Source organism: Chiloscyllium plagiosum, unplaced genomic scaffold, assembly GCF_037043375.1.
Source record: "Chiloscyllium plagiosum isolate Xiang-an unplaced genomic scaffold, Cpla_swu_hap1 HiC_scaffold_14, whole genome shotgun sequence".
Taxonomy (NCBI): domain Eukaryota; kingdom Metazoa; phylum Chordata; class Chondrichthyes; order Orectolobiformes; family Hemiscylliidae; genus Chiloscyllium; species Chiloscyllium plagiosum.
Window position 1 is genome coordinate 73162515 of NW_028270152.1, and position 27160 is coordinate 73189674.

The 27160-nt window shown below is 39.2% G+C and overlaps 1 protein-coding gene across 4 annotated transcripts in view; it reads right to left on the reverse strand.

The window, feature by feature from the left end:
- Positions 1-27160, reverse strand: part of dock3 (dedicator of cytokinesis 3) — a 980202-nt gene that overhangs the window by 703799 nt on the left and 249243 nt on the right. For all 4 annotated transcript variants that reach the window (XM_043708482.2, XM_043708483.2, XM_043708484.2 and 1 more), the window contains exon 5: positions 12937-13033. In XM_043708482.2, coding sequence (XP_043564417.1) covers positions 12937-13033 — 97 coding nt within the window. The remainder of the gene's footprint in view (positions 1-12936; positions 13034-27160) is intronic.

The window sequence follows — 27160 nt, forward strand, 5'->3', positions numbered from 1 at the left end:
TAGCTGGTCATGTCGTTTTGTGGCTAGTTGGTGTTCAAGGATATGGATCGTTAGCTGTCTTTCTGTTTGTCCTATTTGATGTTTTGTGCAGTCCTTGCATGGGATTTTGTACACTACGTTGGTTTTGCTCATGCTGGGTATCGGGTCCTTTGTCCTGGTGAGTTGCTGTCTGAGAGTGGCTCTTGGTTTGTGTGTTGTTATGAGTCCTAGTGGTCGCAGTAGTCTGGCTGTCATTTCAGAAATGGTTCTTGATGTATGGTAACGTGGCTAGTCCTTTGGGTTGTGGTATGTCTTCATTCCCTTGTTTTTCCCTTCGGCATCTGTTGATAAAATTGTGGGGGTATCAGTTTTTGGCGAATACATTATATAGGTGTTCTTCTTCCTCTTTTTGCAGTTCAGGTGTGCTGTATTGTGTTGTGGCCCTTTTGAACAGTATCTTGATGCAACTTCTTTTGTGTGTGTTGGGGTGGTTGCTTTCGTAGTTCAGGACTTGGTCTGTGTGTGTGGCTTTCCTGTATACCTTTGTGGTGAATTCTCCGTTCGGTGTTCTCTGTACCATCACGTCTAGGAATGGGAGTTGGTTATCCTTTTCTTCCTCTCTAGTGAATCTGATTCCTGTGAGTGTGGCGTTGATGATCCGGTGTGTGTTTTCTATTTCTGTGTTTTTAATGATTACAAAGGTGTCATCCCATATCTGACCCAGAGTTTGGGTTGAATATGAATCTATCTCTCTTTGTCTGTGTGTATGATTACCAGTGATAATTGGTCATGTCTTTTGGTGGCTAGTTGGTCCTGGTGACTCGTTTCCTGCCGGATTGTTGCAGTCCTTGCATGGTATTTTGTATATTACCTTTGTTCTGCTGACTGTGGGTACAAGGCCTTTAAATTCATCGGTAGTTGTTTAATGACACCTAGGGTCCGTAGTAGTCTGGTGGTCATCTCTGAAATGTCTTTGATGTATGTTAGGGTGACTAGAGTCTCTGGGCATGTTGCGTCTTTCTGTTTAGGTCTGTGGTGCAGGAATTGGTGGACGGCGCTTATCAGGTAACCATTGTTCCTGAATATGTGGCATGGTTGTTCCTCCTCAACTTCTCGTAGTTTTGGGGTGCTACAGTGTGTTGTGGCTCACGGAATAGCATCCTTGATGTAACTCCGTTTGTGGGTTGCTTCTGTAGCTGAATATCTGGTCAGTGTGTGTGGCTTTCCTGTAAATGTTAGTCTGCAGTTCTCCACAGGCTTTTTGTTCCACCATGATGTCCAAGAAAGGGAATATGTTATTGTTCACTTCCTCATTGGTGAAGTTCATACTGGTAAGGATGTTGTTTATGTGTTCATGGGTTCTTCTAGTTCGTTGAGTTTTGTGATGATAAAGATATCATAGTGGACCTCTTATGTCAGACCTTACTACACCTTATGTTGGATCACCTGAAGCTTTAGTGGAAGTGTGTTCCACTGTTATAACTGGCATGACTTAGCTGGAAAGACTGCACTGATAATCATGCCCCACTGTTCCAGATGCCATCACAAGACTGCTATCCAGAACAAAAACAATTCGTAATTCAGGTTTCGTCATTAATAGAAAATAACTATTTATTGTAATACACAACTTTAACAACTGGCAGGGAAAAAAATGGATTTCCAATTTACTATATAAACTTAAATTATACAGTTTTAATACCCCACAACTACAAACTCATGAAGCCATATTGGCAGGCCAATAATAATTACATGCTTTAGATGTAGTTAATATTATTGCTATGGTCAGCAAAGCACAACCAACAAAAAAACTGTAACAGATGCATTTTACCAGAGCTACCTGACAAGCTTTTACTGATATCGGTATAGTATGTGGCACCCAGGTACATTAGACACACATACAGGAAATTTTATTCCAAAGGCCAAGCCAGATCCTACAGCACAAACACAGTTGGCCAATAACACATTCTCACATTACATCACTGGCAACAAGGAAAGCATTAAAGAGGCACAAATGCAAACTCAATGAGGCTCAGAGACAACAAAGAAAATGGCAAATTTTAGATGAAGACCAAGTTTTCCATATTGTCAAAGGAAAAGACTTTGTCTATTTATCCTATCTATTGTCTACTTAGAGTCATAGAGATGTACAGCATGAAAACAGACCCTTTGGTCCTACCCGTCCATGCTGACCAGATATCCCAATCCAATCTAGTCCCACCTCCCAACACCAGGCCCATATTCCTCCAAACCCTTCCTATTCATATACCCATCTAAATGCCTCTTAAATGTTGCAATTGTACCAGCCTCCACCACATCCTCTGGTAGCTCATTCCATACACGTACCACCCTCTGCATGAAAAAGGTGTCACTTAGGTCTCTTTTATATCTTTCCCCTCTCACCCTAAACCTATGCCCTCTAGTTCTGGACTCCCTGACCCTAGGGAAAAGACTTTGTCTATTTATCCTATCCATGCCCCTCATAATTTTGTAAACCTCTACAAGGTCCCCCCTCAGCCTCCGATGCTCCAGGGAAAACAGCTCCAGACTGTTCAGCCTCTCCCTGTAGCTCAGATCCTCCAACCCTGGCAACATCCTTGTAAATCTTTTCTGAATCCTTTCAAGTTTCACAACATCTTTCCGATAGGAAGGAGACCAGAATTGCATGCAATATTCCAACAGTGGCCTAACCAATGTCCTGTACAGCCGCAACATGACCTCCCAACTCCTGTACTCAATAGAGAAAATGAGGTCTGCAGATGCTGGAGATCAGAGATGGAAATGTGTTGCTGGAGAAGCGCAGCAGGTCAGGCAGCATCTAGGGAACAGGAGAATCGACGTTTCGGGCATTAGCCTGAAGAAGCCTTCCTGAAGAAGGGCTAATGCCCGAAACGTCGATTCTCCTGTTCCCTAGATGCTGCCTGACCTGCTGCGCTTCTCCAGCAACACATTTCCATCTCCTATACTCAATACTCTGACCAAGAAAGGAAAGCATACCAAACACCTTCTTCACTATCCTATCTACCTGCGACTCCACTTTCAAGGAACTATGAACCTGCACTCCAAGGTCTCTTTGTTCAGCAATACTCCCTAGGACCTTACCATTAAGTGTATAAGTCCTGCTAAGATTTGCTTTCCCAAAATACAGCACCTCGCATTTATCTAAACGAATCTGCCACTTCTCAGCCCATTGGCCCATCTGGTCAAGACCATGTTGTAATCTGAGGTAACCTTCTTTGCTGTCCATTATACCTCCAATTTTGACGTCAAACTTACTAACTATATTCTCCAAATCAACTATATAAATGATGAAAAGTAGTGGACCAAGCACCGATCCTTGTGGCACTCCACTGGTCACAGGTCTCCAGTCTGAATAACAACCCTCCACCACCTGTCTTCTGTCTTCTACCTTGGAGCCAGTTCTGTATCCAAATGGCGAGTTCTCCCTGTATTTCATGAGATCTAACCTTGCTCATCAGTCTCCCATGGGGCCTTTTTCCTCAGATAGTGATGGCTAGCACAAGAGGACACAGCTTTAATTTGAGGGATGATAGACATAGGACAGATGTCAGCAGTAGTTTCATTAGTCTGAGAGTAGTAAGGGCATGGAACGCACTGCCTGCAACAATAGTATACTCGCCAACTTTAAGGAGGAGATAGTGAGTACTGCAGATGCACCCTCACCCACCAACCTCACCGCCCTGTGGCTGAACACTTTAACCCCCCTCCTCCTACACTCCATCAAGGACATGCAGGTGCAGGGTTTCCTCTGCCGCTATCAAACTGCTACCACCCAACGCCTGGAGGAAGAACACCTCATATTCCACATTGGGACCCTGTAACCACACGGAATAAATGTGGATATCAACAGCTTCCTCATTTCCCCTCCCCCCATATTATTCCAGCCCCAAGCCTCCAACTCGGCACAACTCTCCAGACCGGCCCATCACTCCCCCCTCTGACCTATCACCTTCTTCCTCACCTTCATCCATCTATCGCTTTCTCAGCTACCTTCCCCTCAACCCCATGCCCCTCCCATTGATCTCTCAGCCCTGGCCCACAAGCCTCATTCCTGATGAGCAGCTTATGCCCAAAACGTTAATTCTCCTGCTCCTTGGATGTTGCCTGACCTGCTGTGCTTTCCCAGCAATACACTCTCGAATCGCCAACTTGTAGGGCATTGGACAGATATGACGGATGAAAGTGGAATAGTGTAGGTTAGGTGGGCTTCAGATTGGTTCCACAGGGTCGATGCAACATCAAGGGCCAAAGGCCCTCTACTGCGCTGTAATGATCTATGTTCTATGAAATGTATTATCGAACTTAAACACAGGTTAGTAGCCTTATATTAAAAAGAACAACTTAGACACTATCATTTTAAAAAGCCAAGTACCGAATCTTGCCAACCATTAAGATTTACATTAGAAATACCCCACCCAATCTGAAAACCTCTTTCAGCACACTGGTCCAGTTTGATTTCTGAACTTCATTCAACCATTACCAGCTATGCCTAATACTTTTGAGTGAAAAGGATGCTTAAATTAATCAGATAATACCTTTGATGAAATCAGATGCTCTTCATGTGAGTTAAATGACACACAGATTTGAATAATTCTGAAAGCTTTCACTGCAGCTCATTCATATTCATAGTCAGCAATTCATTTTATATATGTCCAAATAAAATCCTCAGTTTCAGATCTCAAGGAAAGCATAATCATTATCTAAAAATTTTATTTAAAAGGTAAATGTTGGCAGAGTAATTGGAGTGTGCTGTACATGTATCGTAGAAAGTTATCATGCAGGCACAGTGATCAATGACAATGCGGCACGGTGGCACAGTGGTTAGCACTGCTGCCTCACAGCGCCAGAGACCCGGGTTCAATTCCCGCCTCAGGCGACTGACTGTGTGGAGTTTGCACGTTCTCCCCGTGTCTGCGTGGGTTTCCTCCGGGTGCTCCGGTTTCCTCCCACCATCCAAAGATGTGCAGGGTCAGGTGAATTGGCCATACTAAATTGCCTGTAGTGTTAGGTAAGAGGTAAATGTAGGGGTATGGGTGGGTTTCGCTTCGGCGGGTCGGTGTGGACTTGTTGGGCCGAAGGGCCTGTTTCCACACTGTAATCTAATCTAATGCCAACTGGTACATTGTCTTATATTGCGGGGTTAAAATACAAGGAGAAAGAAGTTACTACACTTATAGAGGTGTTGGTGAGACTACAGCTGGAGTAAAGCTTTATTCTCCTTACCTAAGGAAGAATAGGACTTACAGGATGTCAACAAAGGTTCACAACTAGATTGATTCCTGTGACGTACAGAAGAGATTGAGTAGAATGGAGACAGAATAGGAAGAGAGCATTTTAAAAAACCAAATGCTGAATCTTGGAGTTTCAAAAATTGAGAGATGATTTAATTAAAATGCACAACGTTCTTAAGAGTTTGCAGGGTAGAAACTGAATGGTTGTTTTGCTTGACTGAAGTGATCACAGTCACAGGATAAAGGACCAATCATACACAACTAACATTAGGACAGAACCTTCAGTATATTCTGTGATGGAGCATCCATAATTCTCCAAGACAAAGAATTCTAAACAATCACAATCTTTTCAGGAACAAAATGTCTCAACTCATTCCAAAATGGTCAGTCCCTTACTCTGAGCTCTATGCCCATGTCCTAGAATCCCCAATCATTATGTCTCTCCCTGATTGAGCCCTTTCAGATTTTTATATGTTTCAATTAGATCACCTTTTACTTGGCCTATCATTAGGATGGGTGGTTAAGTGTGAAGATTATTTTTAGTGTGGTGGGGTGCTGAAGTGTATAGTTACTCGGGAGTTACACAGGGTTTTCATCTAACATTTCCTAGTTAGCTATCCTGGTTGGTAAATCTGATGCCTCTAAATTTACAGATTCTAACTCAAAGTCAGAAATGTTCACGCAGATCTCAGGACATTAGCTATTAAAAGTTGAAACTGATTGGGTATTTCCATGGAATCAGTGTGTCAGGAGTTCTGATGTGTATCATTGGGCTACATCTAGTCACTAATTATTCAGAAACAGGAAGATCTGGGCTTATCTTGTTACTTTACTTCCGTATTCCTTGTATCACTTTCTTGGTGGCCTTCTGTTGGTTTCTAAAAGACTCCACAAGTTTCTTTGCCACATTATAACCTGTCCATTTAATTGAATCACAACTTTCTGCATTAGGCACAGATAAATCTCTTAAATTTGATTTTTCAATGAAACATATTTTGTTTAGTTATCATCATGCCTTTAAATCTATTTTCCCAAACAATCCTAATCAGGTTATCCTCATACTCAAGTAATTTTCTTTATTGTTAAGCTTGAAATTCTTACAGATGGGAATATATTACTTTCAAACTTAAAATGGAATTTAAACATATCATGATCAATTTTTCCCAAAGTGTCTTTTATTACAAGACTGCTGAACAAACTCTGTATTATGCACAATGCTAGTTTAAAAATAGCTTTATCTCTAGTTGATCCCACAACATATTACTCCAAGTAATTGTCACAGAAGTGTTTTACAAACTCACGTTCCATGTCACTTTACCAAATACTATCTGTTTGGAAACTGTAATTTCCTGCACTGTCTTTGTCACAAGCTCTTTTTTTTATTACCTTGTCCAACAGAATAACTATGTTTATGGGATTACTCCCACTATTTTTTTCTGCCCTTGTTAATCGTAATCTGTTCACATTAATTCTACTTATTGAGATCCTGATCCAAGGTTATTTCTCATACCGATCCATATGTCATCATTTACTATCAGGGCTACTGCCCTTTTTCATTTCTGCCTGTCTTTTACAATTATTGTATATCTTGTCATATATTTTTCACAATCTTGGCTATCATGCCTCTGTAATGGCAAGTTGCCCTGAGTCACTAACCTCTAATTGTGCCTGTATCTTATCTAACTAATTGCAAATGCTTTCATATAAATACAGAGCATAGAACAGTACAGTACAGTACAAGCCCTTCCGCCCACAATGTTGTGCCGAGTATTTAACTTAAGCTAAGATCAACCTAACCTATATACCCCTCAATTTATTGCCGTCCATATGCTTGTCTAACAATCACCTTAATGTCTCTGGACACAATATTCCAAGTGTGGTCTAACCAGGGTTTTGTAGAGCTGCAGGGCTGTCCCTTTTCACTATTGTTTTTTACATTGATGATTGAACCATTGGCGGAGGCCATTCGTAGGGATCCCAATATATCAACTCCAGAAATGAGGTCAAAATTACATAAGGTTTCATTGTGCATGGACGATGTCCTAACTTTTTTGTCAAATCCAGCAGTTTCGGTGCCTCGCCTGATACAATGCATCAGTGCATTTGACACCTTTTTGGGATACAAACGATGGCTCAGTGGTTAGCACTGCTGCCTCACAGCATCAGGGACCTGGGTTCAATTCCCGCCTCGGGCAACTGTCTGTGTGGAGTTTGCACATTCTCCCTGCGTCGGCGTGGGTTTCCTCCGAGTGCTCCGGTTTCCTCCCACATTCCAAAGATGTGCAGGTTAGGTGAATTGGCCATGCTAAATTGCCCACAGTACTAGGTGCATTAGTCAGAGGTAAATGTAGGGGACTGGGTGGGTTGCTCTTCGGAGGGTCAGTGTGGACTTGTTGGGCCAAAGGGCCTGTTTCCACACTGTAGGGAATCTAATCTAATCTAATCATCAAGATTAATCTTGCAAAATCAGAGACTAGGCTATGGGTGGTCTTACGAAGGTGCTAGGTCTTGAGGGCGAACATCGATTCCCATTTAAGAGGTCACAAGGGGGGTTTGTGTATTCAGGCATATTCATTACTCCAGTTCTGGATCGGCTGTTCAAAGCTAATTTTGTTCAATTGTTTGACAAAATCAAACAAGACCTTCAAAGATGGGAGGCGCTTCCGGTCTCATGGTTGGGTCAGATAGCGCTTATTAAGATGAATATTCTCCCCTGTTTGTTATACCTTATATGGATGCTCCCGCTGGTTTTCAGTAGGCAAATATTCAAGAGATTGAACAGCTGGTTCAGTTCTTTTATTTGGCATCGTAGGCGGCCCCTCATTAAATGAGCTAAACTGCAATTGCCTTACAGATTTGGGGGGAGTGGATCTCCCCGACATTAAATCAGGGGTATCTTCCACACGTCCCAAGTGTAAGGTCTGTACGGGCCTTCTTACATCGTCTCTGATCCTGTGGTAGGCTTCAAACATATGGGAGTGCTGTGGCGGGTGCAATGGAGAGGATTTTGGGTGTAAGGTTGGAGAAGGACCCGATTCTCTTCTTCTTGACCTGCCCAGTGTGTTCCCTGCAGATGCGCACAAGAAAAAAATTTTCAATGTCCTCACTGTCTGTGCAAGAAAGAATATCTTGCTAGGTTGGGTATCCGAAACCCCCCGGGCCTGTTGGGTTGGCGGAAGATTGTTATGGAGCATATCCCCTTGGATTTTCTCACAAGTATGGTACACCACGAAACTGAAAATTTTTGTAAAACATGGCAGCCCTTTTTGGAATACCTGAACACCGATTTATCTGCCACACTAATAAGGACTTTTATATAACCGAAACGATTGTGTTTTACGAGTCCAATATCCAGGGAGGAGGAACTGCGAACGTATCGGTGTCTTGTTTGTCTGGTTTGAGTTATTCCTATCTATTAGTTTTATTGTTAGCTTTTATTTATTAGTTAAATAGTTAGTTGGGTTTTTATCATATATTTTTATATATATATATTTGTACATGAGGGCGGGTTGGATTTTTCTTTTACTCTTTTGTGTTCTTTCTTTGTATTGTTTTGAATTGTATTGTTTTGCATTTGTTGTAATATTTTAAAAATCTATTTTTTCAATAAAAATATATTTTAAAAGAAAATACTGTCAATTTGTTGGAGAGAAACCATTGTCTCATAACGCCTATGGTGACAAACACAGAAGTACGTACAACATTTAGGCAATGAATCACACTCTTAAAAAGGTGTCTTATAATAGCATTCTTGTTATGGTTAGAAATCAGGTACAGTCTTTAGCCAATTTGTCTAATTGCAATAGCTGAATTTAGAAATATAATGCATTTTTGTTTTTAGCCCAGAATTTTCCAATTTATATACTTGGATAGATTTCACACTGGAGCACAATTTACTAGCTCTTAAACCCAGAAAGATATTTATGATGGCCAACATGCTGAAAAGCATAAATAAGAAAACAGGAAATATTTGCTTTGCTTATTATTCAAAAAAAAAATCAGCAACGCCAGTAAGAATACAATTGTCATTTTACAACAAAGTGAAAATTTTAAAAATCCCAACAAACTTGCCCTTCGTTCTTAACATGTTCATGCTGGATTTATGAGGGTCAGCAGATAAATTGAAACACCAAATTCTCTTCTAAGCCAATCATCATTCTGACTTGACAATATATCACTGTTACTTCAAGGTTACTGGGAGAAAAGTTTGGAGCTCTACATATACCAAATGGACTGCAGTGGTTTAATGATGGCTAGGTCTGGACAATAAATGCTGGCTCAGCCAGTGATACCCAAAATATAAAATATAAAAGAAAATAAAAGTGCACTCAGTTTGGATTCAGCTAGGGCTACTCAAAACCTGGCTCATTACAGTCTTGCTCAAAACACGAACCAAAGAACTGAACTGAAGAGGTGAAGTGAGAATGACTGACATTGACATTATAGCAGCATTTGACAAAATGTGACATCAAGGAGCTCAAGCAAAATTGAAGCTGATAGGAATCAGGGAGAAAACTCTCTGATAATAGAAATCATATCAAGCACAAAGGAAGATGGTTACAATTGTCAAAGATCTCATTCGCAGTACATTTATTTCTGCAGGAGTTCATCAAGCTTGTATCCCAGACCCCATCACATGCAGTTGCTTCATTATTGACCTTCCCTCCACCATACGGCCATAACTGGGATTATTCACTGAAGACTCCACAACATTCAGCAGAATCTAAAACTCCTCAGATAGTTAAGAGATCTATGGCTGGATGCAGCAAGAAATCCAGGAACAAAATCCAGGCTTTAATAAAAGCAAATATACTGCAGGTGTTAGAAATCTTAAAGAAAAACAGAAAACATTGGAGAAACTCATCAGGTCTAGCAGCTGCAGAAGAAAGAGAGAGAAATAGAGTTAATGGTTTGAGGCCAGTATGACTCTTCTTCAGAACTGGAATTCTATACCAGAGTCATACTATACTTGAAACTTTAACTCTGTTACTCTCTCAATAGGTGTTGCCAGACCTGCTGAGCTTTTCAAGTACTTAAAATTAAATTTCAAACATCCTGTCTTATGCTGATAAGTGACAACTAACATTTCTGTTACACAACTTCCAGGCAATTATCACCTCAAATAAAAAAAAGTGTGCACTCATTTTTTCTTCACATTCAGTAGCATTACCATTACTGGATCCTCTGTTATCAACATAATGGAGATTATCATTGATTAGGTACTGAACTAGACCAACTATATAAATAGTGTGACTACAAAGTTAGATCAGAGGCAGGGATTCAGTCTCTCAGAAAAACTCTTTATTACCATTTAATTAAATCATGGCTGATCTGTACAATAACTCCATACAGCCACCTAGGTTCTGTAATTCATCACTTGCTTATTCATCAATGTCAGTATTGACACTGGCAGAACCTGAATAGCTTTTTTGAGGAAAGCATGTTCTGTATTCATGTCCCTTTGTTCTCTTCCTTCTATTTACCATATTGAACTTCTCAATCACCTTTAACTCAACAAGACCATCCCATGATTATCTATATAATCTCTAATACAAGTCTTGTATACGCAATTTGTGTTTCTCAGTAATTTAACTCTTTTACTCCCAGATTCCAGAGGATCCCTGATGTACTTCCTCTAAAGCTACCTAACTATTGTAAGATATCCAGAACTGAACCTAATAGTCTGAATCTGAGCTAACCAGAGCTTTATGTATCTGCAACATAACTTACATGGCTTTGTAGGTCAAGCCTCTCAAGACAAAGACTAACATTCTACTAGCATTTTTAATTAGGTTTTGCATCTATTCACAATCAAAGTCAAACAGAAAATCTTTAGTACCACTCCCTGTCTTTGAGGTAGGCCATCAGCTGCCTGTAATTCTGTTGATTTGGCTGGTGCTACTCTAACAGATACCGTCAGAACCTGTCAGGTTAGAAACCCAAGACATCTTTTCTTCTTATAAAATGCCCAAATAAACCATCACCAGTAAATTTATAGTTAATTTTATGTGCTGCTGGCTACTATGAAGTTCTTTAATAAGGCTTATATTTCTGAAAGAATAAAGGTTACTAGTGAGGCAAATAAAGGCAGTGAGGTATGAAACAAGAACAGAGAACGCTGGAGAAACTCTGCAGGTCTTGCAAGATCTGTGGAGACAGAACCTTAGTTAACTTTTCAAGTTTGGTACAAGTCTTCTTCAGAGCTAGGTATGAACACAGCATTGGAAATTACTAACTATGGAAATGCTGTCATAGGTTTTAGAAAAAAAAAACTCTACTATTCGAACAAGCCTGTCTGGATATTCATCACAAAAATAGATGTCAACCTCTTTACTATTAAAAAATCCCCAAGTTTACAATCAAATGACTGCATCAATTGAAGTGACTTGACATACTGATCTGTACTATGTGCTTTCAATGACCAGTTTAATAAGTCTCAAACCACACAAACCATTCTGAATAAACCAGGTAAGCCAAGTCAAGTGAGTGAAGTCTTACAGAAGACTTATGACATGCATTAACTTCAAATTTGAATTTAGACCTAACTGGAAACCAAGGCCTCCTATTAAACAGAGGCGTAGCCAAGTACGTACTTCTTATAAATCACGTTGGATATCCTTAGAAGTTCTGGAGTGGCACGTTCCATATACAACCTATATATAGCATCTGAAATTAACATCAATGAATCACAATTCTTTGACATCTCAGTAGTTTGATATTCTGCAATTTCCCACATGTAGAATTCTTGGATTGCAGAAGTAAAGCATTTAGCAAGAATAAAGGAATTAAAACCGGAGCCAAAGTCAACACCTGTTCCTGGTGGATGCCTATACAATGGCAGAAGGGAAAGACCAATATGCTTGTTTAACCTTGTAGGCCAAGCAAATTGGAGAACAAAAGTAAATTCGGTCAACATCTAAGCTTTAATGAACTTAACATGTTTTACATAACATTTTGATATAGCATCTGTGAGTATACAATTTAAAATCTTTACTTTACACATTACAATCTAAATATAACTTGAAATCAATATAATATTCTGGCTACTTTAGATTACTTACAGTGTGGAAACAGGCCCTTCGGCCCAACGAGTCCACACCGACCCGCTGAAGCACAACCCACACAGACCCATTCCCCTACATTTATCCCTTCACCTAAAACTACGGGCAATTTAGCATGGCCAATTCACCCGGGAGGAAACCGGAGCAAACCTACGCAGACAAGGGGAAAATGTACAAACTCCACACAGTCAGTCGCCTGAGGTGGGAATTGAACCCGGGTCTCTGGCGCAGTGAGGCAGCAGTGCTAACCACTGTGCCACCATGCCACCCACTATTGTCACAGAAACCTTGCATCACCTTGTGAAGCAGTTTTATGTACAACAGCAACATTTAAATTATCCAGATCTTCTTTCTTATTGTACTTCATTAAGTTTTAGCTCCTGTAACTCCTCAGTATTCCTGTAATAGATCACCTCAAAACTTCAGTTGATGCATTATGTAAAAGAAATACTTGAGCATGGGAACAAATGAATGACATTTGCAAGTTATTATCTTTAAGAACTCTCAATGTTTCATGCTACATTATGTCTGGAGATTGAAATATTCACCCAATTGTTTTTAGAAAATATTGCAAATGAGTTACACTTATAAACAATTCATGCAAAATTTGTCACAACTGGTAAAAATAAAAGTTGTTACATACTTACCACATACAACTGTTTCCAGAGCATTATCCATTCTTGTAATGTGGCTGTGACCTCTGTAACAATGGAATCTTCCACTGGAACTACAGTCTCAAACTGGCTGCAAAACAAAACACAGACATTAAACAATCTCACATCTCCACAATACAAAATACAATAAATATTTGTCTTAGAATATTTTGTATTGGTTATTCTAACAACTGTGGAGCAAAATTAGAAAGAAGAGTGTAGGCAAATGGAAATGTTCTCCGATTTACCTCCTCCAAACACTCAAACTGGCCTCTTGCATTATCAACAGCACATTTTCAATTTACAATTTTTCTATTCTTCCATCATTTCTGAACAAGTTGAGAATGGAAGCATGAAATTACAAAATATTTTAATTTCTAAGAGATATTTAAAAGATTAACTGATCTGTGAGAACTATGACAAATGGATTTAAATGTAGGCAAATGTGAGGTCAACCACTTTGGACATTAAACATTTTTAAAACATAATACCTTTTAAATGCTAGATGAGAAGAGCAAGAAATTGCTTTAAAGTAGTGGATAGGAGGTACAAAGAGAAATGGAATTTTGCCTTTGAGATGGATATTGGTGGTTCAACAGTTTACTGACACTTCAACTCATCTCCTATATGAAGATATAAAAGCAAAATACTGTGGATAATGGAAACCTGCAATTAAAAACAGAAAATTCTGGAGAAAGTAGCAGGTTTGGCAGCATCTGTGGTGAGAAACAGAGTTATTGTTACAAATCCAATATTGAATCATCTTCATATTCAAAATGTTAACTGTTTCTCTCTCTCTCCACAGATGTTGCCAAATCTGACTTCTCCAGTATTTTCTGCTTTTATTTCCTTTGTGAAGGTGCACACTACCTTATTTCCATGCTAGGGAAGCAAATTTCTGATGGAGGTTTCGACCTTACTGAGACTTCAAAGTTGGTGGGCCTAGATGCAAAGGAAGGAAAATCACATTGCAGTGCCTGTCTCTGATGCTACTGCTAGGAGATAACATTGATGAGAAGACAGCTAACCCACTACTTTAAAATAATCTTAATCTCTTCTCGTGTGAGTAGTAGACTTCATTTCTCCCTGTACAAGATAGTATCAGGTTTTTAACTTGTCAAACTGATCCAGGAGGAGCCCACCCTAATGTCCAAATGCCCTACTGGCTGCCTTCATTACTCACATGACTTCTACACACAGAATTAACTCATTTAATCCCTTGCATCTGCTGTCATATCAGTGTCAGAATCCTGAAGCAACTATGATCAGAAACTGTTTAGCATATGCTTTCTGCAAATAATCTTCAATTCCAAACCTCTAATTCTACCAGATTGCTAAAGATGCAAATAAATTGTGTCAAGCTCTAGCAGACCAAGCTAGTTCACATTCTACATAGTTATCATGATCCTGTAGACTTCATGATCCTATGGACATGAAATAAGCAAAAGAAAGACCATTTATGTTATAAAATCTGCAAGACAACTATCAGCTCAAGCCACATTGATACTTCCATATAGGAGCACAATGATGTTCCTTACCTCTTCTTGACCTTGCAGGAAAAGACAATGTATAATACAAGGAGATGAACCATACCAGTCGTGGGACACCATTGCTGAGGTCATTACAGACTGTGTAAAAGATGTTGTGGTAGCATGTGTGCCCTGTCACTGAGTACTGTAGACAGTCTCTTATCCCAGGTGCAACTGATCTTTGATGAGTCACACAAGAGCTTGTTTTTGTTGGTGACCTCATGAGGGGAAGATGAGAGATAAGCCACTGATGAGGAGGTAAAGGGAAGGAAATGAATTAAAGTCAAGTAGATGGAATATGCATGTATGACTGTAGGTATTACAGTCTCAAGGCAAGCATCATATCCCTGAATGCAGAGCACTGGTGTGGATGGTGATATGTTGCAAAGCCATTAATCGAAATTTAACTCTCACCAAGTCTTAAAAAGCTCTATTCAGTGTGCAACCATTCCTCAGGCATCAGGTGGAGGAAAAGATATCTGACCACTCATTGTTACATCAGACAAGCGCCCAACAACCTGAAATGCAGTTTGGTGGGTTATTGCACGTAATTAGAATTGGGGTCATTGGGCGAGACACGCACCACAAGAGTGCATAAGGTGGTGCTGGAATCAGATACATTTGTGGACAATTAATGTGGAGAAGGAAGAGAGTTTGGCAGTGACAGTGATGCTGCAGCACATATTAAGGAAGAAGTCACTGTTTGATTTTCAGTACCTGGAACAGCTACAGCAGATATGTGCACGTCTGAAGGAATTTCCAGAGGTATTGCAAGCTCATTCTTTGTAAGTAGTGGAATCCAGTGCACAAATGATCTCATTCATGTCTCAAGATACTTGAGTACATAAGCTTTTTCTAGGAGAGAATGACCAACCTTCTGAAGAGCAACATACTGCATACATTATTTGCTGCTGCATCAGCATAAAACTCTGCACAGGTATGAGGTACATTAACTACTCTGAACCAATCTGTTCACAACATGAGTATTATTCTCCATAGGTGATATGTGGAGCTACTTCTGCAAAGCTGGTCAATTGCGCTGGTGACATATTGCCTGGATTGGCAACTGAGCTGACTTTCACTTGGCTGCCTGAATATGTACCCAGGGCTGAGGAGAAAGTGGAGGATACTGGGCAGCTTCTGACACACTCATCTTGCATGGCTTTCCATAAGTGAGCCAGCAACAGGAGTCCCAGTGACTGCCCCTGAAGACAGGCAAGCAGTGCAACCACAGGCAGGACCCTTATGGGTCACCAAAGCTGGTTAATACTTTCCTCATAGGCACACAAGTAGAGAGGTAAGCAGCCTACCAACACAGGGAGCACAAGGTTGTCTCATTATTGTGACTACTAAATGTTACATGGTTAACTGGAATTGGAATTTTGGATTGATATTGTAAATACATACACTATCTACTCAGTTGGTTTTCAATATTCATTAATTTATCAGGACAGGATTATGATACCTCCTAAAAGGCTAAATAAGGATCTTCCAGTCCCAGCTGAGACGAACTATACACCATCCTTCTGTAATGTTAGGAATATGAAGGATGGTTCACTGGATATCCTCCACTTCAAGGGCAAGCTAGTTTCCTTGCCTTCCATGTGTTGTACTCTGAACTCCTCATGGTTGCTCAGGTTGCTTTAGGAAATCCCTGTTGACATTGGAATCATGTTTGGACATCATCACCAGATTTCAGCCATGCCCTGAACTGATCACCTTTTCATTAGCTTCTGATTCTGATTCCCTTAGCCTCCTCTTTTTCCACATCATCCTCTGATAACATACAGCCTTCCTTAAGATATACCCTTTTAAGCTGCACCCCTTTATTTACATCATATTTTGTAGGATACAGCTTACAACGATAGCCTTGGAGACAAGCCAGATAAATATTGCATAGACACTCTGGAATGTTCAGGGATTCTAAAGCACACCTTTGATAGTCCAATTAACTGCTCAATGATGATCCATGTCTGAATACAGCTTTACACCATCACTGGACTATTTAAACTATCAGGGGAGTGAGCAGCCAACTCCTCAAAAGGACAGTGTTCTGAAGAACAGTCATTTTTGACTCAATGTTAACATTCTGTTTCTCTCTCAACAGATGCTGCCAGATCATGAGTTTCGTCAGTATTCTCTATGTTTGTTTCCTTAAAAGGTAGCCCATGCCACCAGGTAGCCAGTCACACACCTGGGGAATGGAATGTAATATCTAAGGCAAGTATAACTACACAGAGTGAAGACATTGTAACAATTGTTGGGAATTGAGCAAAAAAAGTGCAGAGATATTTGCCTGTGGTCTTCCACTACCTGAACATCAACAGATATCTCTTACTTAGAGTCAGAGTCATATAGCACTGAAACAAACCCTTAGTCCAACCAATCCATGCCAAACATAATCCCAAACTAAACTAGACCCACCTGCCTACTCCTGGCCCATATCCCTCCAGACCTTTCCTATTCATGTATCTATTCAAATGTCTTTTAAACGTTGTAATTGTACCCGCATTCACCACTGCCTCAGGAAGTTCATTACACACGTGAACCACCCTCTATGTAATAAATATGCCTCTCATGTCTCTTTTAAAATCTCTGTTCATCTTAAAAATGTGCCGCCAACATTCAAGCTATTGAGGTGCTCTAATAAACATATGTGCAACTGATTAATCCTTGTATCTGAGGAAATTTGAAGGCCCTGTTGAGACGCAATGGTAGTTTCTTACCCCTGGATCAGAAGGCCTAGGTTCAAGTCCCACCCACTCCAGGAGGTGTGTAATTACATGTCTGAATAGGTTGATTAGAAAAATAGGTTAAATAAATTGGAAAAAAAAGGAAACTTGACTGTGCAGTCCTCTTGTGGCATAATGGTAACACTCCTACCCCTAAATGAGGAGACCCAGGTTCAAGTCCCACCTGCTCCAGAGGTATATAATAACATCTCTGAACACGCTGACGCTAGAACGTTATGGTGCCCACTTTATTGCCATGCACCTGAGGTGACATACAAACTATTCCTTTCCTCTTCTAGCACAATTAAAGGGCCATCAATTTGAACAGACCCAACCCCCTACCCTATCCCTGTATTCCTGCACTTTCCCATGGCTAATCATCTCGTCTGCACTTTCCAGAATACTACAGGCCATTTAGCATGGCCAATCCATCAAACCTGCATATGTTTAGACCGTGGGAGGAAACAGGAGCACTCAGAGGAAATCTGTGAAGAGGCATGGAGAACATGCAAAATCCACCCAGACAGTCATCTAAGGCTGGAATCAAACTGGTATCCATGGTGCTATAAAGCAGCAGTGTTAATCACTGAGTATGTATGTTTGAATAATTTTGAATTAGGGTTTCACTCTCAGTCCACCGTCCATCAGCTTTTGCAGCAAATAATATGTTTCTGAAGAAATCGTTTAGTGCCATGTTGGGAACGAAGCACATCAAAGAATGATCAATTTGTACTGAATGTAATTTAAACTTTCTAAACAAGGTAGTGTACAGATTGCTTCATATTTATTCATGCTTATTTGAAAGCAAGCTTCTTGAAATCTATGAACCACAGCAAAAGCTCTACAGATCCAGATAATGTCTTGGAAGTTCTCAGCTTTGCATACAACACACCATCCAGCAGCATTACACATGATTCACATCAGAATTGGTTGTATTGCAAATATCCTCAGTTCTATATCGGTATGTCCATGTAAAGCTTGCATAACTATTTGTTCTTGTGGGATTTGTCAAAAACTGGGGTTTTGTTTAAAATGAAATAGTGTTCGTAATAGTGAAGTTATATTGCACTGATTATGCCATACTACAGGTGTCCCCCACTATCCAAAAATACAGCGTTCCTATGAAATTGTTCGTAAGCTCAAATGGTGTAAAGCGAAGAAGCAATTACCATTAATTTATATGGGAGAAATTTTTGAGCATTCCGAGACCCAAAAAATAACTTCCAAATCATATCAAATAACACATAAAACCTAAACTAACACTAACGTATAGTAAAGGCCATTGGGGGTTGGGGTGGTGGGAAGCACAGGATACATCTTGCTAACAGATGCACAAAATAAATTCAGATAAAGCACAGATGCTCACTGACACAGTTCAAAGCTATGGCAGCTTGATATTGAGTATAATTCCCTGGGAAGGCGCTTGGCAATGCCACTCTCGCTGTGCAAACTTTTTAGCGAAACAGGTACTAAAGTAGGTCTTGTGTAAAAGTGAACTGGCATAAAGAGAAGATTCGAAAAGCGGAGGATACCTGTAATGCGGTACTAACATGTTTGAATAGACATCATAGCTATTAATGCAATGGGTATTTGGCTATTTGATTAAACTTCAAGTAACATAGAACAGTACAGTACAGGCCCTTCGGCACTCAGCGTTGTGCTCACCTTTTATCCTACTCTAAGATCAAATTAACCTACATACCCTACATTTTACTATCATCCATCTGCCTATTCAAGGGTCCCTTAAATGTCCTTAATGTATCTGACTCTAAAACCACTGGTGGCAGTGCATTCCACACACCCACCGCGCTCTGTGTAAAGAACCTAACTCTGACGTCTCCCCTAACCCTTCCTCCAATCACCTTTAAATTATATCTCCTCATGATAGCCATTTCCACCCTGGGAAAAAGTGTCTGGCTATCCACTCAATCTATGCCTCTCATCATCTTGTACACCTCTATCAAGTCACCTCTCAACCTTTTTTGCTCCAATGAGAAAAGCCCAAATTCCCTCAACCTTTCTTCATAATACATGCCCACTAGTCCAGATAGCATCCTGGTAAATCTCCTCTGCAACTCTCCAAAGCTTCCACAGCCTTCCTATAATGAGGACAGCAGAACTGAACACAATATTCCAAGTGTGGTCTAACCAGGGCTTTGTAGAGCTGCAGCATATCCTCATTGCTCTTAAACTCAATCCCCCTGCTAATGAAAGCCAACACACCATACACCTTCTTAACAACCTTATTGACTTGGTGGCAACTTTGAGGGATCTATAGACTTGAAAACCAAGATCTCTCTGTTCCCCCACACTGTCAAGAATCCTGCCTTTAACCCTGTAATCGGCATTCAAACTTGATGTTCAAAATGAATCACGTCACACTTTTCCAGGTTGAACTCCATCTGCCACTTCTCAGCCCAGCTCTGCATCCTGTCAATGTCCCATTGTAACCTACAACAACCCTCAACACTATCCACAACTACACTCACCTTCGTATCATCGGCAAACCTACGCACCCGCTCTTGCACTTCATCATCCAAGTCATTTATAAAAATGACAAAGCGCAAAGGTCCCAGAACATTCAATTGAAATTTATTACAAGTTGCTATCAGTATGAAGAATACCCAAAAGTTTTTGGTACAAACTGCTGCAAAAGCACTCTGCATTTCATATTTGAGAGGACTTAAATTTTAAAGCATTGTGGAAAATGGATTTATTTCAAGTTTTGTAGAAATACCTGCAGTGGTTTCTTTAAAGGAGATCCACTTAAAGTTCAGTGAACATTAGAAATTTATCTTAACAAGGCTTCTTGTAAATCACCTAACTGGCAATAACTACTTCATTACAGACCTTTTCTGGGGCTGTTTTTGAACTGTGACTGGCTTGGTGAAGTTTCTTTTAGCTGATTCAGTTAGAGAGACCATGGAGAACCAACTGAGCTGGGAAAGCATGCTCAGAACAAGCTGTCCAGTTGACCATTCTTATTTGTGAAAAGAAAACCCTCGTTAACTTCAGGGCAGACATTATTTGCGCTTTTGAAAGAGTGAGAGAAGAAACATCTGAACCGTTTTTTTCTCAGCAATCTGTGTTTGTCAGATTTTAACCATGCATGATTAGTGATTGACTACCTGTGCCAGAATATCAGACTCTAGAACATCCACCAGTTATCTTTTTGCTTTCAAAAACAACCCATTAGTTAAAATGTTCTTTTTCCCCCAGAAAACCAATCCTTGGAGAAACCAGTTTCTTTCTTCCTCTTCTTAAAGAAAATAAATGTTTGTAGATGTTTGTGCGCTTTGGGGATATTTACAGAGATATACATTTATGTTTCTATATTGATTGGGTAAGTTATCCATTTATTCCATCTTCATTAATTAGGTTTTGTTTTGATGACAATCACATTATTGTGTTCATCAAGAAACCGCATTAATAGTAATGTTGTTTAAAGATTAGGTAGATAAGGTATTTAGTTCGCTATCCTGGTAACTAGAATAAGTGTTTTTATTTTATGTCGTGACTCATGGAACACCTATATTGCACTCCTTCAATCTTTGCTGCAATGGCAGGTAGCAATGCCAATTACTATGTATTTTGTAAGGGCTTGAAGGTCAATCTGAAGAATTTACCAGTTTCAGTCTGTGGCATGCACAATGACTTTGTTATGCATTGGAAGAGGGCAGCCACTGTAGAACTATTAGTTCCCATGCCATCAGCCACCCCTGCCCTTCATAAAAGCCACTTTTTAAGTAAGAGTACTCCATTTTGAAGTACCCATTCCCTTACTTACCTTCCATTGTTGCCTGTTATTGCTTCCAATCTGGAAGGCAGGCAAACGACTGATGTTCCTTCAAGACTGAGACCACTGCCCTTAATTGGACAGCGAGTCCATCTTCTGGCCATTAACTAGCCACCCTGGGGAAAATCATAATGAGTGACTGTTTCCATTAAGTGGAATGTGGCATGAAAGGATTTTCTGGATCCCAAAGATAGGGAGACACATGGATTGTGGGGTTACTAAGTTTGGCAGGAGCCAGAATTTAAATTTTTCAATGGAAGAATAAATTCCAAGATTAAGTCAGTAGCGTGTTATACTCTTAGTATTTAAGTATGCAATGAACATTTATTAGCTTAAAATGTTTTATAATTAAATTTCATCAAGGTAAAGGCAGCAATGCACAAGAATCTGATAGCATCCAAAGCAGGTTGATGTAAAGGTGATGGGCACAAAGAAGGGATGCAGGAGAAAGGTAGCTTGTATGGAATCTTGGGACCAATAAAGGTGTGCCGGAGCTGATGGGGTGAGGAGTTGATTGGAGTAGTGCGTTAGGCATAGAGAAGAGGGAAGAGTATATCACACTGGGATTCTTACATTGCAAGAGTTTTGATTGTAGACAAATGAAGGTTTGAAAATCTCACTGGTTAGCCATGGCTGAAATCCATGGTCATGTGTTCTCATCTCTTTGCCTACCTTCTTCACACAGTTCAATTGCTGGAGCACTGATGCATCTCATACACTCAATATACCTGCAATCTTGAGAGCTGGAGTACAAGGTAAAACGAAGAAGGAGCTTTGTCGTCAGAAACAGACAGCAATGTCAACAGCAAACAGCAGAGAGGGTAGTCAAGATGCAGCCATTTAGAGAAGTCATCATAGAAGATGAACACTAGCATTTTGAAGAGGAGTTTTGGCTGTTAAGCACAGTCGCTCTTTATGTTGAGGATTTTTTCTTAATATAGCCCACCAGTAGCTGTAGCATTGGAAGCTGACAACTTCACCAAAGAAAAGTTTGTCTCATCGCCAAATCTGAATTTTTATTTAGAATAATATGGGAAACAAGCAAAAGGGTGGAAGTGATGCAAAGTTACATCATAGTCAACAACATGTCACAGTTAAAATTCTCCCAAACGTGACCATAATTCATTATTGGAACTCAAAACTGATCACAGGTTACATTTATCTATTATCTATTCTCAAACGCTTTATCTCCTTCTCTTCATGAGGACACTATCAAGACTTATCAAAGAGAGAACAAGACACAGAAACCTTACCAGTCTACAATATCCCAAAGTGCAAGATTTACGCATTTGTCATTTTCTAGAAAAAGCAAATTCTTCCTGCCAAAAATTACGAATGAAATTTTGACATATAGTTTTAGAAATAGGATGACTGACAGAACAATAGAAAACAAAAAAGCTTTTTTAAATTTAAAAAAACTACAAAGCTATGAAAACAAATTGCAACCTTCAATGGATTTTGGGTTTGCAAGTGTTGGAGTCAATTAAGTTGCTTCAAATTGTATTAACATGCTCTAATATTTCTAGGTCAATGAATGGCCACTTGCAGTACCAAGAATGATCCTCTTTGTCCTCTTTACTGAATAGAGAAAAATACATTAAGAATGATGAGATGGATTTGCACCTGTACGGCAAATGCACTGGATTGTATTGACTTCATCAGAGTCATCTAGACTCGAAACATTAGCTTGCTCTCTCTGCATGGATGCTCTCTGAACTGCTGTGATCTCCAGCATTTGTTGTTTTCAGTACAGATTCCAGCATGTGCAGTAATTTGCTCCCTCACTGGACTGAATGGTATGTTACTTTGTAATTTACTTCAAATTCTAACCCTCTAAAAAATAAATGACAATCTAAAGCAAACCAGATATTGGATTAAGAAAACAACATTAGCTATGTAGTCATTATCCTACTGGCCTGAAATAAATTTAGACTACCATAAGTATAGAGCAACAACAAACTTAGTCAGATTTCAAGCCTGCTTTTAAAAGTCAATTAAGAGCAATATCCAGTCTTTAAACACAAAGATTCTCGAAAGAAAAACAGAAAAATTATGACAAAAATGTTAATGCTTGGCATTAATTTACAGTTTGTCAGAATAACTTGGAAATCAGAAGTAAATGCACTATCACCAAGTTTCCAGATGACACAAAAATAGATGGAAAGACAAACAGTCATGCTGATGCACGGTGTCCACAGAAATATATAGTAAAACAGAACTGGAGATCTGAAATAAACAAATACAGAAATTGTTGGAGAAACTCAGCAGGTCTGGCAGCATCTGTGGAAAGAAAGTAGTTAACTCTTTGGGTCCAGCAACTGCTTCAGTTCTGGGAGGAAGTGAAGGGGGAATGCAGAGATACAGGAAAAGGAGGTTAAGGCAAGAATCAGATCAGACATAATCTTCTTTGAATGTTGGAGTAGGTTTTAAGGGCTGACGACCTACTGTTACTCATAAGGTCTGTGTCTCTATGTACTCCTTCGCTGGTTACATTTATATTGCCTACAAGCTATTTTATTAATCATGCCCTCCCTTGTTTCTCTTCCTCTCTTTGTTCTCACAACTGTATTTGAACCTTAATTTCTAGCAGGCTTCAAGGTTTCTTTTCATTCCTTTTCCAACAGAACTGCCCTGATACAGTCTATTTTTTTAATCAGATATTTGAAAGTTCTGACACTGTGCTCTGGGAATCTTGAACTTGAATATTTTCCATTGTTTTCTTTATTTGCCAGTTAGATCTTTCCACCAATTTAGCTAAACTAAAACATTCTTTCATGTTCCTGTAATTTGGTTGGTGCCAATCTATTGCATTTGATGCTTTTCCTTCAAAATTTTAACAAAAAATTATTAAAACGTAACCCAAAAGCTATCAGTAGAACACTGCATCCCTTAAGATTTTATGTATAGCTCGAGATTTTTAAAATGGTTAATTAACTAACAAACTTAATTGTACTTCCTTCAATCAAATCATGAACATGTTCATTCACAAATGAAACAGACATGACACTGATCTACAGAAATGTCATGGTTTGAAAACAGGCTAAATTGATCAAGGGTCAAAACCACGAAGGGAATGAGGTGACTTTCTCACTATTTTTTTTTTTGGCAATGATATCACATTATTGTGGACCAAAGAACAATAGAAAACCCTTAATTCGGTAGATGGCCAGTTGGATGTAGGTCTTTGCTCAAGTTAAAAGCTCTTCTTTGCTTAGTCTTCAAGTGTTGATTTCTTTTTTCTCAAACTTGGATTGAGTGGGAAAGAGATAAATCTTTGCTCATGGATTTTCTGGAGATCTGAATGGAACTGTCCCTTCTAAATTCTGTGACAATCTATCACTTAAGAACCCAAAAGACTATTGCTATGCAATTTTTCAACTCAACGGCACCAAATGCCAGCTTGTCTCCCAAATGTATCAAATCCAGCTTCTCCAAAACATATATAAACACATGTAACAATAAGTTAATGTCACACAGTTCTCCTTCTGACCTTCCAATGGTAAGATGATGCACGTTGTACAATCTCTGTAACTTAGCAGTGTCTAAAATTCAATTTTTCACCATTTCATATTTGAGAAAAATATATGAAATCTTTACAATATTAAGTACAAACTAATCTCTGAACAAAATATAGTAATCTTACAGCAAAATATTGTTTTTTTTTGTTGTTTCCCAAGAAAGAAATATTTCTTCATATCTACTAGAATGGAAAGCCGGTGCTGTTTCATTGAATCTAAAAAATGGTATAATGCCAAAAATAGGCATTTTTAATAAGGTTGCCCATCATTCACATCAAAGTAACTTGACTTAAAAACATTAAGCATGACCTTAAAATCATACGAAGAATTTCTTAACATGATTGCTACATACTAGTTTTATATGAAAAATCTTTTAAAATGTGCTTAATTATCCCCACTCATGCAAGTGAGTGCAATTTAAAGAGCCTTCCTGAACTAGCACACATGCAGGTGTCTTTCAATTTTCACATGGGGGCAAGAACTGTAAGCAACCAGATATGACAGTACAAGCATTACTGGTTTGGAGTGAAACTTACTTGTATTTAAAACTCTTCCATTGTAAATACAATTATGAACATTTACCTGGATGGGTCCCCACTTTCTCCTCCCTATGTTGATATAACCATGGACAACAGGTAGAATTACTTATTTAGCATGAAATTGGATGAGCATATTCAAAGGATTCCACTGACCACTTAGGATGAGTTGGAACAGAATACTAAAATGGATGGGAATGATACAAAACTCTTAAAGGGACGGTGCTCACTTTGATTTTTGTCTTTTGTTCAGGGTACGAAAGACAACATAGTTTCTTATATATTTGAAGAAATGAATTCTGTTTGTTTCATTTGAGTGAAAGACTGCTTAAAAGCAAAATGATTAAACATTCAAGTTTGTTGTCAGTTGTTTGATTTTTCCTTGCAAATGTCTGCTCTTTTAACAATGTAACATCCTAAAGTGCAACATATAAGAAAAGACGTTGACCAGTGGTTTAGGAAAGAAGTTTGGTTTTCAACTCATGTTTGGGGTAAGACTGAGGAAGGTGATCATTACACTGAGGAAGGTGATCATCTTCTTGAACTGCTATAGTACATATACACCCACAGCACTGCTCAGGAGATACCTCCAGTTTTGTGATAGAATGATGAAAGAATAACTATACATTTGAAGTCAGAATGCTGTGCTAGTTGGAGTAGGACTGAGAAATACTCATACATCTATTTCCCTTGCCCTTCTAGGTAATAGAGGCTGCTATATTTGAGGTGCAGTTGAACATTAGCAAGTTCCTGCAAAGCATCCTGCAGATGCTACAGACTGGAAACACATCGTGTTCATAGTGAAGGGAGTGAATGTTCAAGGTGTGCCATTTAAGTCATCTTCAATAACGTTCACTTTTCTGAGTTTCCTTTTTGAAGCAACACTCATTCAAGCATGTAGTCAGTATTCCATCACACTTCTGATTTGTGACTTGTAGATGATGGAAAGGATAGCTTTGGATATAAGTGACTATTATGATAATGCTAAAATAGCTTCAGTGAAAAAATGGCTAGTTCTCTAGAATAAGTTCTCTATGTTACAGCTGAGATATTGCCAGGGTCCTCAGACACTTCTGTTTGGAGTGCTCTCAGCCAGTTAGCTGAAGTGAATTCTGGGTGAACTCTGGCAGCAGTGATGGAGATCCCAGGAGGAGGTCAGAACAAATTAGCCAAAAGGTGTACATCTGGTTTAGGATGGTTGCAAGAACTTCAGGTTTGTTAATCTTTTGCACCCATGCCTCTGCCACTATTTTGGATGGTAATGCTTATTCAGCTTCTTCTTCCTATTTGTTTTATTAACCATTATTGTGCCAGAACTGCAGAGATTTCCTCTGATCTGTCATTTCTATAATTGTTTAGCAGTGTGAGGTTGACACAGCTTCCATTGTTTAACACACTCTGTAGTCCTGCGTTCAAACCTCACTGGAATGGCACCTTGTTACAAGTATTCTCAGTGCTGCTCCTGGATAGGAACAGGACTGCGGCATTTAGTCCCATTGCACCTGTTCTGTCACTATTTGGCTTACAAAGGTCTACTAATCTTAAAGTTTAAAATAAACCATTAGCACTTGAATTTTATACATATTTCTTTAAATGTATGTTTACTTGTGTTCGGTATCTATTCATAACATTTTCAGGAAGTAAATGAACATCAGATCACATAGTTCCTAATTTTGAAGTGCAATGATGGTCATTACAATTTCCTTTGTGGAAGTTCTACTATATTAAAGAGCAAGTCATTGATTACAATTTGGTAATTTGCTTCCCTTCAACAGCAGCTACTCCAATATAAGAGAATCTTAGCATTAATCATTAAACATGATGATGGTTTTGGAGTCCTTGTTATACACAGTCCTGAAGCATAAATTACAACTGAAGAGGAAAAACAAAATGAAACAATAAATCTGAAAAGTTTTGGGGGAAAAAGCATATTAGGCACAAAGACGTAGTGTTAGAATTAAAATGGCCGGCAAAAAGGAAGAAAAACCTGATATCAAAGTGTGCAAAATTAAACAATTTAAAGCTATTTGTCATTAGCATTTTTCTATATTAGCATTTGTTTCAATATTATAATGGGAAAGCTGAAAAGTTACTGAACAACTACATC